General features: G+C 48.5%; 1 protein-coding gene across 6 annotated transcripts in view; it reads right to left on the reverse strand.

Annotated features, from left to right (window-relative positions):
• Positions 1-204: 204 nt before the first annotated feature.
• Positions 205-16,704, reverse strand: part of OSBP2 (oxysterol binding protein 2) — a 132,099-nt gene continuing 115,599 nt past the window's right edge. For all 6 annotated transcript variants that reach the window (XM_033136443.1, XM_033136442.1, XM_033136444.1 and 3 more), the window contains 9 exons: positions 16,498-16,564; positions 15,486-15,650; positions 10,910-11,155; positions 9,410-9,530; positions 7,296-7,399; positions 6,190-6,285; positions 4,972-5,159; positions 4,102-4,322; positions 205-524 (listed from right to left, as the gene is read on the reverse strand). In XM_033136443.1, the coding sequence (XP_032992334.1) occupies positions 382-524; positions 4,102-4,322; positions 4,972-5,159; positions 6,190-6,285; positions 7,296-7,399; positions 9,410-9,530; positions 10,910-11,155; positions 15,486-15,650; positions 16,498-16,564 (1,351 nt within the window). In that variant the 3' untranslated portion in view covers positions 205-381. The remainder of the gene's footprint in view (positions 525-4,101; positions 4,323-4,971; positions 5,160-6,189; positions 6,286-7,295; positions 7,400-9,409; positions 9,531-10,909; positions 11,156-15,485; positions 15,651-16,497; positions 16,565-16,704) is intronic.

A 16,704-nucleotide genomic window follows, 5' to 3' on the forward strand; every position in this document is an offset into this window, starting at 1 on the left:
ACTGCATCTGCTGATGCAGCAATAAATAGGCCAGGCTTAAAAAGAAAAGGAAAAAGAAAAAAGAAAAAGATCCATCATCTCTCAATCCTAATTGGTAGTTTTAAAAAGTCACTTAAAAAAACAAAACAAAACCCAAATATCATTTCATTAGTGCATAAAAATAAGTTTGGAATTCCCTGTTTGGTTTTTGTCTTGCAGTTTTTCTCTTTTTTTAAAAAATCTGCATTTATTTAAACTCTTGTGTGTTTCTTTGAAGTGTGTGTTGACCAGCAGGATGCTGCCTGGAGCGCTTCTGCTAACAGCTCCTCTTTCCCGTGGGCAGGATGTTGGGGGGAGGCTCCCCTTCCGCCCCGGGAGACGCCAGTCCAGCTCAGAAGCTGCTCAGAATATATTGGGACATGCACTCCACTGCTGATGCTCCTTCGCTTCCCAATATCCACCTTTGTAAACGCACATCAGCTCCCCGGTGATCGGGTCGACCTTCCGCTCAAACCACAGCGGGCTGTAGCCTCTGTAGTCCTTGCCTGCAAAGAAAAGGAAGAGGGAAGAGGTTAACACAGCGGTCTTGGAATTTATGTAAGAAGAGTCCTGTTCTCGTAGTGGCCAACCAGGTGCCTGTGGGAAGCCAGGCCCTGAGCACATTTCCCCTTCTTGTGGTCTCCAGAAGAAGAAGAAGAAGGAGTTTGGATTTGATATCCCGCTTTTCACTACCCGAAGGAGTCTCAAAGCGGCTAACATTCTCCTTTCCCTTCCTCCCCCACAACAAACACTCTGTGAGGTGTGTGGGACTGAGAGACTTCAGAGAAGTGTGACTAGCCCAAGGTCACCCAGCAGCTGCATGTGGAGGAGTGGAGACGCGAACCCGGTTCACCAGATTACGAGTCTACCGCTCTTAACCACTACACCACGCTGGCTCTCCAGCAACTGGGATTCAGAAGCATCGCTGCCTCCATCTGTGGGGGCAGAGGATGTCCATCGTGGCTAGGAGCAGTGCTTTTTTCGGGTGCGGGTATGCATACCCGTAAACATTTTGTGAATCTAACGGGAGAAGATACTAAGAAAAATTAATTTTTTAGTTTCTTCTCTAGCACGGTGAATCGTCAGTTCCGTTGCCACCCCCCGATGGCGGCCTCATTTTCTGTCACGGTGTTTCCTGAGTCTCAGACAGAAGCGAGCGTTTAATGTGTGAAGCAGTGTGGAATGCATTTATACACTGTAGCCAACTTAACGTTTATAAAATTGGTAGGCCCTTCCCTTTGAGTTTGTTTAAGCCTTCAGTGTATGTCAATTCATAGTTTTTGAAAGGGCAACATCTGGCGACGGACACCAACAGCAAGCAGAGGAATCGGGAAGATGTTAGCGCACACAACCTCATGCCAATGTGGAAGATACGGTGAGCTGTCGGCTGTGTAATATGAGGTAATGCATGTTCTCTGTACTTCTGTCCATTTACTGTATTTATTTTTCCTGATTTGAACTATAAAATGGTGGTTTTTCTTGAGTCAAAATGAGAGTGCCCCTAAACATTTCTTTTTTTTAGAAAAAAAAGCACTGGCTAGGAGCCACCAACAGTCCCCTCCTCCATGCATTTGTCGAATACAGTGGTACCTCGGGTTACATACGCTTCAAGTTACAAACTCCGCTAACCCAGAAATAACGCTTCAGGTTAAGAACTTTGCTTCAGGATAAGAACAGAAATCGTGCTCTGGCGGCACAGCGGCCGCGGGAGGCCCCATTAGCTAAAGTGGTGCTTCAGGTTAAGAACAGTTTCAGGTTAAGAACGGACCTCCAGAACAAATTATGTACGTAACCAGAGGTACCACGGTACTCTTTTAAACACACCCAAGTTGGGGGCCATCCCTGCCTTGTGCGGGAGGGAGTTCCATAGTTTCAACTATAATAATAATAATAATAATAATAATAATAATATTTATTATTTGAACCCCGCCTATCTGGCTGGATTTCCCCAGCCACTCTGGGCGGCTTCCAACAGAAATCAAATACAAAAATATCACACATTAAAAACGTCCCTAAAAAGGGCTGCCTTCAGGTTTTTTCTGAATGTCAGGTATGCGCCGTGTGAAGGGATGGCTTTCTTTTTTATCTGTCTTGCATCTTCCAACGATCACCTCACTGGCACTGAGCTGTTCCCCATTCACCACACAAATGCACTAGGATTCTAAAGGGTTTCACAGGATGATGACACAACACAGGATGAGGACGCAACAGACAGGTCAACCGTTGATGAAGGCTCATGCCACACGCTCCATGCTCGGGGGCATTGACTTGTGATGCAATCTAATCCTTGGGTTCCCCAATTCCTTTCTATATGTGTGGCCCGTTTTTCCCACAGCTGGTTGCTATGTGGGTCTTCCATTAGTACCAACCTGGCACCCTCCAAATGTTTTGGATTACCAGCTGCCAGCTTGCCCTGGCCAGCATGACCGGTTGATGCACGGTTGAGGCCGAGGGGACTTGCAGTCCAAAGAATCTGCCTGCATACTGTCTTGCCGGAGTGGTGCATGCTTTGGTTATCTCCCGCTTGGACTACTGCAATGCTCTCTACGTGGGGCTACCTTTGAAGGTGACCCGGAAACTACAACTAATCCAGAATGCGGCAGCTAGACTGGTGACTGGGAGTGGCCACTGAGATCATATAACACTGGTCCTGAAAACCTACATTGGCTCCCAGTACGTTTCTGAGCACAATTCAAAGTGTTGGAGCTGACCTTTAAAGGCCTAAACGGTCTCGGCCCAGTATACCTCAAGGAGCGTCTCCACCCCCATCGTTCAGCCCAGACACTGAGGTCCAGCTCTGAGGGCCTTCTGGCGGTTCCTTCATTGCGAGAAGTGAAGCTACAGACAGAGGGCCTTCTCAGTAGTGGCGCCCACCCTGTGGAATGTCCTCCCATCAGATATTAAGGAAATAACTAATTATGCAATATTTAGGAAACATCTGAATGCAGCCCTGTATAGGTAAGTTTTTTTAAAAAAAAATATTTCATGTTTTATTATGTTTTTATATGTGCTGGAAGCCACCCAGAGCGGCTGGAGAAACCCAGTCAGATGGGCGGGCTACAAATAATAAAATAATAAAAATAAAATTATTACCATTGTCAGCATCAGCATCTTGAGTAGACAGACTGCTTACACTAGCACAGAGCTTTCCAAACTGTGTGTCGCGACACCTTTAGTGCAGGATTCCTCAACCTTGGCCCTCCAGATGTTTTTTTTGCCTACAACTCCCATGAACCCTAGCTAGCAGGACCAGTGGTCAGGGATGATGGGAATTGTAGTCTCAAAACATCTGGAGGGCTGAGGTTGAGGAAGCCTGCCTTAGTCTATAGGCGTGTCATGCGAATGCTCTCCACGCTGCTCCCGGGGCTAGAAAGGGGTTACCGGTAGTTTTAACTTCCGGTTTGCTAGTAAAACTGAATTACAGTGTCTAAAAAGTGTGTCACCAACATGGAAAGCTCTGCTCTAGCAGGAGGGCCCTCCAGGCACCTTGTTGGCCTCAGAACTCTTCCTGTAGTACTTTGGCCACAACCACAGCATACATTTAAAGTGCCACAATGCCCCTCCAAACAGTCAGGTCTCTCACTTGAAGAATTCAGGGTGCTGAGAGTTGTGGGGAGACCCTTATTCCTCACCTGGAGCTAAAATTCCCAGAATTCACTGGGAAGAGGGATGGGTTGAGAGAGAGCCGGTGGCCATGTTGGACTAGGACTTGGAAGACCAGGGTTCGAATCCCCACTCGGCCATGAAGCTCCCTGGTTGTAACCTTGGGCCAGTCACTCGCTCAGCTGAACCTACCTTGCAGGGTTCTTGTGAGGACAACATGCGGAGAACTCTGCACACCACCTTGAGCTCCTTGGAGGAAAAGGTGGGATAAAAACGCCATTAACAATAATCCATTAATAATAATTGTCAAGCCACTCTAGGACCTGTAGCCCTGGGAGGGGAACAGGAGTCTCTCCTCACGAACTCTCCACACTCATAGCAAACTACAGCTCCCAGGATTCTCTGGGGGAAGCCACGACTGTTTAATGGGGTATCGTACTGCTTTAAATGTATGGCACGAATGTGGCCTTTGACCTGTACCTTCCTCCAGGGCCTCCGCCGCCTCTGCCTCCCGCTTGCGCCGCACGGCCCGCTGCTTCTCTTCCAGCCGCTGCTTCTCCGCGTTGGCTTCGTCCCACTTGCCGTTCTCCATGAGCCGCTGGTCAGGCCTCTGGCGGCTGTCCGTGGGGGCTATCCTGTCCTCGGGCTCGTTCAGCGTCAAAGCCAGGTTGGAGAAGAAGTACATGTTTTCAGCGTTCTCCCTGCAGGAGGAAGACCCATGGCCGGTTTAAGAAAGAGCGTGTGTCCATTGCATGAATGGGCTTAGGGGTTTGGCCACCTGAAGTCCCCTTCCCATGGCTAAGATCATAACAGGGATAGCCGAACTACTGTTGTCTACGCTTTGGCAACTTTAAAGTTAGATTACTGCAATGCATTATACGTAGGGCTGCCTCTGAAGAAGGTTCAGAAAATCCAGCTAGTGCAGAACTCAGCAAGACGGTTGCTCCCCGGACCAAGACGGTTTGAACATATTACAACGATCCTGGTCCGACTGCACTGGCTACCGATTAGTTTCCGGACCCAATTCAAAGTGCTGGTTTTGACCTATAAAGCCTTAAACGGTTCAGGACCACAATACCTCAAGGACCGCCTCTTTCCATATCAACCTGGGGTCCTCCAGGTGTTGCCAAACTACAACTCCCATCATCCCTGGCCATTGGTTGCAGGGGCTGATGGGAGCTGCCGTTCGGCAACATTTGGAGAGGAAAAGGTTCCCTGCACCTGCTGCACATTTGTTGTTTGTCAGACCCATTAGCCACGGAAACGTGATTCTTACACCAACCCCTAAACTATGCAGGCACGTGGGCTTGGCGACACCCGCGGCACCCGAGCCCTGTTGGGCAGACTCACGGAAGAGGGTATTTCTGCCACAGGACCTTGGGGGACAGCGTCTGGTAGACGGTTTTGGGCACCTTGCCCTCTGCGCTGCCGTTTCCTTCGGTGCTCTGCACGATTTTGGAGCACTCCATCTTCTCGTCCCATGTGCCGGACATGACATAGTGACTTGTGCCCTCCGCATCCATGACTAGGCCTGTCACCTAGGAAGGAACAATGAGGATTCAAAGCCCCTCCTTAGAGACGCAACGTCTGCCAGTGGCCGCGTCCCACCCCGCTCACGGTCTTCACAAAGTCCTAGAGCGGCCTTCCCCAACCTGGTTCCCTCCAGATGTTTAAAAGCACAACTTCCTTCATCCCTGACAATTAGACATGCTGGATAGGACTGATTAATGTTAGAATCTAGCAACATCTGGAGGGCACTGGGTTAGAGAAGGGTTTTTTTTTTTAGAGTGAGAGTGCTCTTAGGCCCACATCCTGCTGGTGGGGCTTGTCAGTTTGCATTTCTTGGAACAGAAAGTATTGATTTGATGTGTAGAGATCGTTCCTATTCTAATTAATTCCAGAAACAAGCAGAAGGTTCGTGGTGTTTGGGTTATTCCTTTAGTGAAGCTGAGTACCACTGGCTTAAACTGGTGCTGTTATCTCTTTCTGTCAAGGTCATACTGACTATAATAATAATATGGCCAGAAGGAGCCTGAGTTTCACTCTTTTCTATCTTTCTTTCCAACTGTGTGGTGTTCAGTACATAATATGCTTAGTGTTAAGGTTTTAGACTTATTGTAAGTTATTGTAAGTTTAAGTTAAGTCTGCTGCAACTGGATTTCTTATGGACAGTGCCAATCCTGAATGTATTGGATTTGTGACCATTATGCTCATTTGCCTTCAGTAAAGTTGGAGTTCTTATTACAAAATACACTGAAATAAATATAATTAAGAACTCTGGCCAGAAGTTTCAACCAAAAAGATGTGTTTACTCATAAGTAAATACAAATATAGTGTTAATGCTGTTAAGAATTACAGTCTTAAATGAAAAAATAGTTTCACATTGAAAATTCTCTTGAAAGTCTTTTCCTGTGGCTTGGGGGTCCAACTCCCATAAGCCCCAACCAGGACAGCCAGGGAATGGTGGGAGTTGGAGTCCAACAACTTCTAGAAGGCTACAGGTTAGTCACCCCCAGTATAAAGGCAGTGTAGCCCTGCATCTGTCAGGGTGGGGGTGGGGATGCCTACCTTTCGGGGGACATCTCTGGAGAAATAGCTGTAGGGAGTGAATTTCAGTTGGCATTTATCTTTTGATTTGTAGTTGATGATTTCTATGTCACCAGACTAGGGAAAAAGAGAAAGAGAGAGGAAAGAAAACGCAAAGAGATTAGTTCTACATTTCTTCCATATCCACCCCACCAGCAATGCAGGAGAGATTTCTCGACTCTCAAAATACTATGGGGGTAACCTCTGCGTATCTTGAGAACTCCATGCGCGTTACTCTAAACCATAAAAGGGCTTTAAATCATGCCTTTTTTAAGCAATGCAAAACACGTGCCAAAATAAGATTGAATGCAACTATTTAAAATACAGGGATGTGCATGTAAAACCTATTAGGTGAAAAGCAATAATATATCAACTTGCAACAGGGTTGTTTCCGCAAATATTTAATCATTCCTACATAGAAGTAAGAGAGGCCGATTACTCAGATGTAACCAATATTTGTCTTGCGGGATGGGAAGTCTATTGGGCCATTTCACACACTTGGTGGCAGCAAGTCTGGGCTTGCCATCGAGGGTGAAGTCGGAAGGGGGTCACCGTGCCCTATCTCAGCTTGCCAAAGAGTGTACCTGTTCTGTCGCTCACCTGCAAATGTGTGCTGCTGCTTTCACTCTTTTCACCTTTAGGGGAGCACATGAATGCACAATGTGTGAGTGGCTCACAGGAAGCCTTCAGTAATGCATAAGGAGGCCCACCCGCTGTCCTTAGTATGGGCTCCGTTCTCGGTGCGGTACATAGTTAAAACTATGGAACTGCATGGAGGCACCAGGGATCGCCACCGGGTTGGATGGCTTTCAAAGAGGACTGGACCAATTCATGGAAGAGGAGTTGGTACCAGCCACAATGGCTATGCTCTGCCTCGACAGCTGGAGGCAGCAGTGCTCCTGGCTGACGGTTGCTGGAAACCATAGCAAGGGAGAGAGCTCTTGTGCTCAAATCCTGCCCATTGTGGCATCCAGTGGGCCACTGTGAGAACAGGATGCTGGACCAAAGGGGCTATTGGCTTGATCCAGCGAGCTCTTCCATTAATTCCCACCACCCGTGACTGCTAGGGGAGTTCTTGCTCAGCTGACCTGGTCGATCCAGAGCTTGCCCACGATGATGTTGTGAACGGTGGAGGTCACCTTCTGCCAGACGTAGTGGTTGCCGCTGGAGTGGAATTGCAAGTGGATGTAACCTGCAGGGAAGGAAAGAGACACTCTTGCTTCTAGGTCCTGCTTGCGGGCTCCCCATGGGCCACAATGGGAGCAGGATACTGGGCTAGATGGACTTCTGATCTAATCCAGGCAACAGGCTCTTCAAAGGCCTCATTAAAGGGTGGGATTTCTGATGAATATCATGAGCTTGCTCACTGCCCACCATGAAGATGGACTAAATATTCCGTCCTGCCTGGGCAGTAGGATTCACATAACAGGAAAAAAAGGGACCAAGGGGGCTTCTGGAAGGGTGTTTATTGTAGGATCCTCATGCAGACACATTTTTTGGCAGGGTCCACACTACATGATGGGACGCAGGTGGTGCTGTGGTCTAAACCACAGAGCCTATTGCTTGCTGATCAAAAGGTCGGCGGTTTGAATCCCGCGACGGGGTGAGCTCCTGTTGTTCGGTCCCAGCTCCTGCCCACCTAGCAGTTCGAAAGCACGTCAAGTGCAAGTAGATAAATAGGTACCGCTCCGGCGGGAAGGTAAACGGCGTTTCCGTGCGCTGCTCTGGTTCGCCAGAAGCGGCTTAGTCATGCTGGCCACATGACCCAGAAGCTGTACGCCGGCTCCCTCGGCCAATAAAGCGAGATGAGTGCCGCAACCCCAGAGTCGTCCGCAACTGGACCTAACAGTCAGGGGTCCCTTTACCTTTACCCTTTACCACACTACATGGTTGGCATCAAAATGCCAGCCCACCCACCTACCCCCAATCTGACCCAGATTTACACTTCCTGGGGGGTGGGGTCAGACTCTGGTAATTTTAAAAAGTCCCAACAACAACAACACCTGTGGACCCAAGGTTGAAGAACTCTGGTCTACACTGACTGGCAGCAGTTTCCCAGGGTTTCAGGCAAGACATTCCCAGGCCTACCTGGAGATGCCAGGGCCTGAATTTGGGACCTCCTGCATGCGTTGCAAATGCTCCACCCCTGTGCCTCAGGGCCTTTCCCACATGCCCCAACTTTGGCATGACAGCATAAGCCAGTCCAGAAAGGGGTCTTTATGCTCTTTCTCAAAAGATTCTAGCAGCCGTTGCTGGGACCATTAGAGGGAGAGGATGCAGCACTTGGAGGAGGCTCAGAGCATCCCTCCCACTGCTGAGGTTGTCAACTCCTCTATCAGGTTTAGAATCAGTTCCAGGACCTGCTGAATTGCTGCCTGCCATGAACATGGAAAGGCCTTTGGAAAACTTCAAGGCAGTCTAAGGGCACTACCAGACTGTCACAATCTTCATATGGGATTCAGTCAGTTGCCGGCAAAATAAAAAGTTGATTTGGTGCTCTTAAATAGAGGAGGAGATCTCTTAGATCAGGGTTTCCCAAACTTGGGCCTCCAGTTGTTTTAGGACTACAATTCCCAGCATCCCTGACCACTGGTCCTGCTAGCTAGGGATAATAATAATAATAATAATAATAATAATAATAATAATAATAATAATTTGTACCCCGCCCATCTGGCTGGATTTCCCCAGCCACTCTGGGCGGCTTCCAACAGAAATCAAATACATTAAAATATCACACATTAAAAGCTTCCCTAAACAGGGAATGATTGAAGTTGTAGTCCAAAAACAGTTTGGGAAACCCTGCCTTAGAGATACAAGGAATTCCTCAACAACGGACCTAAGCCACTGTGTATAGCTCTGTTGGTCCGAGCGTGGTGCTGATAACGCCAAGGTTGCAGGTTCAATCCCTGTGAGGGACAGCTGCATATTCCTGCATTGCAGGGGGTTGGACTAGATCAGGCTTCCTCAAACTCGGCCCTCCAGGTGTTTTTGGCCTACAACTCCCATGATCCCTAGCTAGCAGGACCAGTGGTCAGGGATGATGAGAATTGTAGTCTCAAAACATCTGGATGGCCGAATTTGAGGAAGCTTGGACTAGATGATCCTCAGGGTCCCTTCCAACCATATGATTCTATGATCTATGCCAAGGAATGATTAGCTGCCAAGGACAGAGAACTTTCTACCTGGGGAGCAGGGTGCTTACCCAGCGGCATGATGGAGAGGTATTTGCCTCGGAACTTGCTGGCAATGGTGATTTCCTGCCACAGTGTCCAGCCTCGCTTGGAATACACATGATGGGCTGCGGCCGGAGGGTGATGACTCACCTGGGGTGAGGGGAGACCCAAGGAGAAACAAACCCCAATGGTGTTAGGTCTAAGTAGTTGGCAAAACAGTTCAGCAGGCCCACAACGTATGCAAGGGTTATGTTCCAGGGGTCAGTGCACGAAGGCAAAATTGCACAGTGTCAGAAGGATCCCTGGAACCACCCCCCGCCATCCCAGATTGCAGACAGCCCTGTGGGATCTTGCCCAACTGTCCCAAAGCCCTGCAAGCAAGGTACCGGGCTTCAAAAGCTTTTTCCGCAAAGGAAAATCCTGTGGACGGCCCCACGAGATCTCGTGAGATCTCAGTATCCAACAGTCTCCTGCTCCCTTTCTATTTCTTTATTCACGATCCGTCTAAAGTTGCAGTCACGTAAGAAAGATAAGTGTTAAGTTGCAGGCCTGCTGTAAGCACTAAATCTATTGCGAGGTAATGGTTGTGTTATAAAAATTAGGTTCAACCCCAGAAGGGAGTCCACGAACCCGGGGGAGAGCCTTAGTAGGGCTCCCCTCCTCTCAGGAGCACTTATGAATAAATAGAGACGATACAGAATCTCCCAAAGCAAGGTGGTTGCCCTTTATTAGAAACTGCTGCAGCAGGGTGTCTTGCAAGCAAAAGACCTCCAACAAAGGTGCGCAAGCTCCTATATAGGCTTTGAAATTGCCCCCCTCCAGCTCAAGACCACCCCTCCATACATCAGAATTACATCACAAATTGGGAGGGTCTGGTAGCAGTGATCTGAGCATCTTGGACCCTTCCCCCATGTCTCCTCTTGCCCTCCACCAAAAACCCATCAAGTGAAACAAAAGATATTTACATTTCCCTATTTCCCAGCCAAGTTAATCACACCCTTTTGTCTGGCACTCAGGTATCAGGATGCCAGAGATTATCACTCTGCTGAGGGCTGCTGAGTAGCTGGAGGGGCAACCCCCCCTGAGACAAAGAAATACTTGGTCAGTTGGGAGTCAGAATGGAGTGAGGCCTGTCTTCCTGTGCTGCTTTTCCAGACATGTGGCCTTATTTGTTTTGGTACATTAATAACAATTATTATATATAAATAAAATACCTTAAAATTCTTACAACAGTTGCGAACCTAGGTTTGTTTGTTTTTTGCTCTGTAAAGTTTTCCTTCCTTCCTTTTCCCTTTTCTGTTTCTTATTGGATTGTGTTTTTTTTATTTTACCTTTACAGCAAAGTTCTGAACATTTAAAAAGGAACAAATAAACAGAACAACGGATGCAAGTAATCTGGGTCTGAGCTGAAAGAGAAATGGCAGGCCCACCCACGGCCAAGCAGAGGATGTCAACCGAGGTCTCCGTGGCCCAAGCCCTACGTGGGCCCACCCACGACAGCATGCCAGCTCCCCTCCCCTTTTCCTCACCTGCTCGCAGAGAGAGCGAAAACCCAGCTCATCTAGCCGGTCCAGCTCGTAGGTCTCGCCCAGGAGCGGATTGAATGGCTTCGCCGTCCGGTGGACTGTCGTTGAGTAGGAAGACACGGAGAAAGCAGCCACAAAGCACATCTGTTCAATGGAGCTCTCACACTTGACGGCTTTGTCAAGCAGTTCATGGTACTCGAGGTCCTCTGTCAGTCTCTGCAGCATGGATAGCGGCTCATTGAAGTTCACCTGAAGAAAGCCAGAGGGGTCGGTTCACGGGGAGGAAGGGAATCGCTCTCTTTCTCTCTCATTTTTATTTATTTATTTGAAGGCACTTATATACCACTTAGTATTTCAAAAATCTCCACGCAGCAGCAAGGGAGCAGGCACCTTATGCTCCAGTCCTACTGGATCACTCCCTGCAGAATGCAAATCCTGTGATGTTTGCAGAAAGCTAGTGAGAAAAAGGGACCTCCCGTGAGTGGTCTGGGCTACTTTTGCAAGTTGGGACAGGAGGGGTGGAAATCTATCCGCCATCACACACACACACACACACAAAACCATAGAATTGTAGACCATGAGGGTCATCCAGTCCAACCTCCTGCAATGCAGGGATCTTTCTGCCCAACCTGGGGCTCAAACCCACAACCCTGAGACTACGAGGCTCATGTTCTACCGACTGAGCTATTCAGCTGTTTAAATGTCTTTGAGCAACCACTGCCAAAGGCTTCCAGATGATTTCCTTTGCTGTACGAAGAGGAAACTGCCTCTGCTATTGGGGGCTGCAAATGGGGAGAGAGAGAGAGAGAGCTGTTGCGCTCAAGTCCTGCTTGCAGGCTTCCTTCCCAAGAGGCACCTGGCTGGCCACTGTGGGAAGATGATGCTGGACTAGATGGGCCCTTGGTCTGATCCTGCTACTGGACTCTTCTGTTGAGGCAAGAAGGGATATATCAGGCACAGGCAAACTCAGCCCTCCAGATGTTTTGGGACTACAACTCCCATCGTCCCTTGCTAACAAGGACCAGTGGTCAGGGATGATGGAAATTGTAGTCTCAAAACATCTGGAGGGCTGAGTTTGCCTCTGCCTGGATATATGGATAGGGAAAAAGCAAGCATCTCTCTTATTTTTTTTTTTTAAAGGGAGTGAATGTCATGTTGCAGCTGAGCGAGTATGATCAGCAACTTGGCTGGGAAACCTATAAAGGAGCATGCAATATATATGTATATCTAATTGCAAGCGTATGTGTCTGTATCTGAAGTCCTTTGTCATCCACACAAAAAGCTCCCCGCGAAGGAGGAAGATTTACCGTCATGCCAAAACGATATTACATTTCCAAGTCTCTCCCAGTGTGGCTTTTCTGTGTGAACTTTAATCTCTTTGCTGCTGCAGGAGCGGCAATGACTGATTTAAAGACCCCTCACTGGATCATTCCATTTGGTCCACTGCTGCAATTTTACGGATTGTGTGTATTGGATGCAGGGATTATTTATACAATGCAATGCCAGGGCTATTAAGGGGCCTCTGTGTCCTTCGCCAGGGTCACGTTCCTGCGTAAATGAAGGGGAAAGACTCCCTGTTGACTCAAAGGGGGAGCAGAGACACTGTACAAAGACCAGGCTCTGCTGTGAGGAAGCCCACTACCCACCCTTTCTCTGCTACCTACTGGGGGCGGGAGGAAAGGAAAGGGCCTAAGATTTTGGAACAGCAAGACCCTCTCCAGCAAAAGGGGGAAATGCTGGCATTAGACACCCGAGGCTAAAGCAGATCCCCCTTCACCAAGAGTGGGAAGCCTGGGGGAAAGAGGCGAATACCTGTCTGTGTTGGGGAAAGGCTGTAGCTCAGTGGAAAAGCACCTGCTTCCCATGCAGAAGGTCCCAGGTTCAATCCCCAGGGAGGGCTGGGAATCTCTTCTGCCTGAAGAGCCACTGCCAGTCAGTGCAGACTGCCCTAAGTTAAACAGACCAATTGTCTGACTTCAGTGAAAGGCAGCTTCCAATGTTCCTACAGGGACTGGGATAACCAGGAGGTATGAAAGCCCACTTTATTAAATTTAAATGTGCTTCATTTGTGTTGAACTTAAAAAAAACGCACAAGGGTATCTGAACCCAAGTCGGGCATTGGGGATTCCATGTTGACCATCGGGGGATAGATTTTCCCACCTGCCTTGCCCCTGGACCTTTCTAAATGAATTTCTTAACGGGATACTTGGACTTGACCTATTGGTAAGCTGTATGTATATGTCAAATGAACTGTTTAAACTTTGAGTTTCTCAAACTTGGGTCTCTGGCTGTTGTTGGACTACAATTCCCATCATCCCTAACTCAGGGACAGATTTACTTGTGGGAAATGCAGGCTATAAATATATTGACTATGACAATATGCAAAGGGAAGAACTGCGAGAGCATCTCTGCTACGGAGAGCATCGGCAGCAGCAGCATCTGCCCTGCGTGGGCCAGATCAGGAAGCAGCTCTGGAAATGCAACAAGCAAGCATTCAATTACTTCCTGATTAAACATATCTGATTGTTTCGAAAGCAGGCGCTGCCAGAGGCTTGTGTGCTGCTGGGTCGCTGCCAGCGCCCAGCGAGCTTTCCAGGCACTCCTGAGCAGAGCATGTAGGCGGCTTTCTTGCCTTTGAAGGCAGAGTTTCAATCTTCCCTCTCCCCACGACCAACTCTCCACAACAGGGAAGGACTTCCTCAGCCACACAAGCCACAAATCTTCAACACCACTGGCCAACTGTAAATATGAATGTGGAATTTAATCATTTTCTCCCCTGCTGCAACCCTGAAACTAGTACAGTGGTACCTCTGGTTGCGGACGGGATCTGTTCTGGAAGTCCGGCCAGATTCCGAGGTTTTCGCAACCGGAGAGACCGCTTCTGCGCATCCGTGTGCAGTGGTAGAGTGCGTCTGCGCATGTATTTCCGGGTTTGCCGCTTACATATCCCAAAGTTTATGTAACCGGAGGGATACGTAAGCGGAGGTACGACTGTATTTTGTTTCAGGGGAAGTGGGGAGGAGAGAAGGATTCCGCTATCAGTGCCACTCAAAGCAAATTGATGTTAGAGAGCCTCAACGTTTGGGAAATCTCCCTGACTTAGCTAGCTAGATGGTGATTGCTTATCCCTACTTCGCCCTAAGGTCCCAGGGCAAGTCGCAAAAATCGCAATGTTAAAAGCAGTTACAGGCGGGTAGCCGTGTTGGTCTGCCATGGTATAATTCCATATGCATGCACACTTCTTCAGATACACACGAAAGCTCATACCAATAACAAACTTAGTTGGTCTCTAAGGTGAATTATGGTGCTGGAGGAGACTCTTGAGAGTCCCATGGACTGCAAGAAGATCAAACCTATCCATTCTCAAAGAAATCAGCCCTGAGTACTCACTAGAAGGACAGATCCTGAAGTTGAGGCTCCAGTACTTTGGCCACCTCATGAGAAGAGAAGAATCCCTAGAAAAGACCCTGATGTTGGGAAAGATGGAGGGCACAAGGAGAAGGGGACGACAGAGGATGAGATGGTTGGACAGTGTTCTTGAAGCTACTAGCATGAGTTTGGCCAAACTGCGAGAGGCAGTGAAGGATAGGCGTGCCTGGCGTGCTCTGGTCCATGGGGTCACGAAGAGTCGGACACGACTGAACGACTGAACAACAACAACAAGGTGCTACTGGAAGGAATTTTTTTATCCTGTGCAATACTGACTCTCTTCTTGAAATTAAAACAATGTCCAAACACCTGTTGATCTATTCAAAAGCTTTTACAGTGGTAGCATGGTTGTCGAACTTAATCCATTCCAGGAGTCCGTTCGACTCCTGAAACCATTCAAAAACCAAGCCGCAGCTTCCGATTGGCTGCAGGAGCTTCCTGCACTCAATTGGAAGCTGTGGAAGCTACGTTGGATGTTCGGCCTCCGAAAAACATTTGCAAACTGGAACACTCACTTCCAGGTTTGCAGCGTTGAGGAGCCGATTTGTTTGGGAGCCAAGCCGTTCAACAACCGTTCAACAACTATGGCAGACCAACAACCAGTGTTGGTCTGCCATAGTCAAAACAAAATAAAAAATTCTTTCCAGTAGCACCTTAGAGACCAACTAAGTTTGTTCCTGGTATGAGCTTTCGTGTGCATGCACACTTCTTCAGATACCGAAAGCTGGAAAGAATTTTTTATGTTACTGGAACATAACATAAAAAAGAATTTAACATAACATAAAAAGAATTTTTTATGTTAAAAACAGTTTGAAATGACTTACTGTCACAGGAATAAGGTGGGTCCAAAAGGTATACATCTCAATTGTCAAATTTCAGGGTAAAGAAGTGCACCTCCCAACAGATGCCCCACCGGTTGGACTTAATACAAGGCAAAACCCCTTATCGCATTGTGTTTGTAGGAACTAGCACACTGTACGAAGGTAAAGTTTGCTTCAATTTCTCCTTATCTCCAATTTCTTTTATCTCTGGCCCCGCCCAACATTGGCACGCAGCCCCTGGGAAGGCCACCAAGAAAGAGAACGTGGCCTGAAAACGCCCCCCCCCCCGCCCCCGGAACCAGAGCATGGGGCAGTGGGGAGTCACATACAGGCATGGGAATCTTGGACAGTTCTTTGCCAATGCAGTTCTTCATTATGCTCCAGAGGTTAAGGCTGTAGTTGGGCTTGTCTGGGACCCGGGTCCGCCTCTTCTTCTTGTGAATGCCATCTTTGCTTGAACCGTCGTAGCTGGCTTGGTGAGAGCTGTCGAACACCTGGGGAGGAAGCAGAGCAGGAGGGAGAGTTCAAGGGGCCGGTCAGCCAGCAACACACCTTGAGACTTTCAGCTCCCTGCCCACCTCTGCATACGGGAAAGTGATCTCCCCAGTAGCACAAAATCGCAACGGCCGCTGTCTTCAATTCAGCTTGCTAATTTTAGCTGCTTGCCTGTGCTTTTATATGCTTGCCCCTGAATGGCAAAGGCTAGCAGCTGACACAAATAAATATCTATCATATTGATAAAGGAGCGCTTCCACACACACACACACACACCCCATTGTTCAGCCCCGACACTGAGGTCCAGCTCCGAGGGCCTTCTGGCAGTTCCCTCACTGCGAGAAGTGAAGCTACAGGGAACCAGGCAGAGGGCCTTCTCGGTAGTGGCGCCCACCCTGTGGAACGCCCTCCCATCAGATGTCAAGAAGATGAAGAACTACACCACTTTGAGAAGACACCTGAAGGGGGCCCTGTATGAGGAAGTCTTTAATGTTTGATGTTGTGTTTTTAATATTTTGCAGGGGGCCACCCAGGGTGGCTGGGGCAACCCAATCAGATGGGCGGGGTACAAATAATAAAATTATTATTATTATTATTATTATTATTATTGGGAGGAAGGTATTGTGGGTGGGTGGGGGGTGTTGGCAGGCTAATGACAAGCATAGCAAGCTCAGTGTGACTGGAAGTGGTTCTCTGGGATTTAAAATAAGGCTTCTCTTGCAGAAAAGCAGAGGCTGTGTCCCATCAGTGAGCCATAACCCTTAAGGCCACCCCTGCCTTAGGACATGCATGGTGCCACCGGGGGGGGGGGCATTTCCCATTTCAAACTTTGCAAAATGTGCTTACGTTGTCGTCCAGGTTCCAGCCCTCCCCTCGGCCTTCGCTGGCCCCGCTAATGTTGCTGCCGGCACGCCTGCAGAGAAAACACAGGGGGCAGCGGTGAGTGAGGCGGCGCATAGAAACCTGGAGCCGCGAGCGAGCGTTACCCATCCACAACGGAAGCCCCTGCTGCAGAACATGCCCTTGAGAGAGAGTGTCACAAATGGGGGGGTT

Source organism: Lacerta agilis, chromosome 17 (genome assembly GCF_009819535.1).
Source record: "Lacerta agilis isolate rLacAgi1 chromosome 17, rLacAgi1.pri, whole genome shotgun sequence".
In the NCBI taxonomy this organism is placed as follows: Eukaryota; Metazoa; Chordata; class Lepidosauria; order Squamata; family Lacertidae; genus Lacerta; species Lacerta agilis.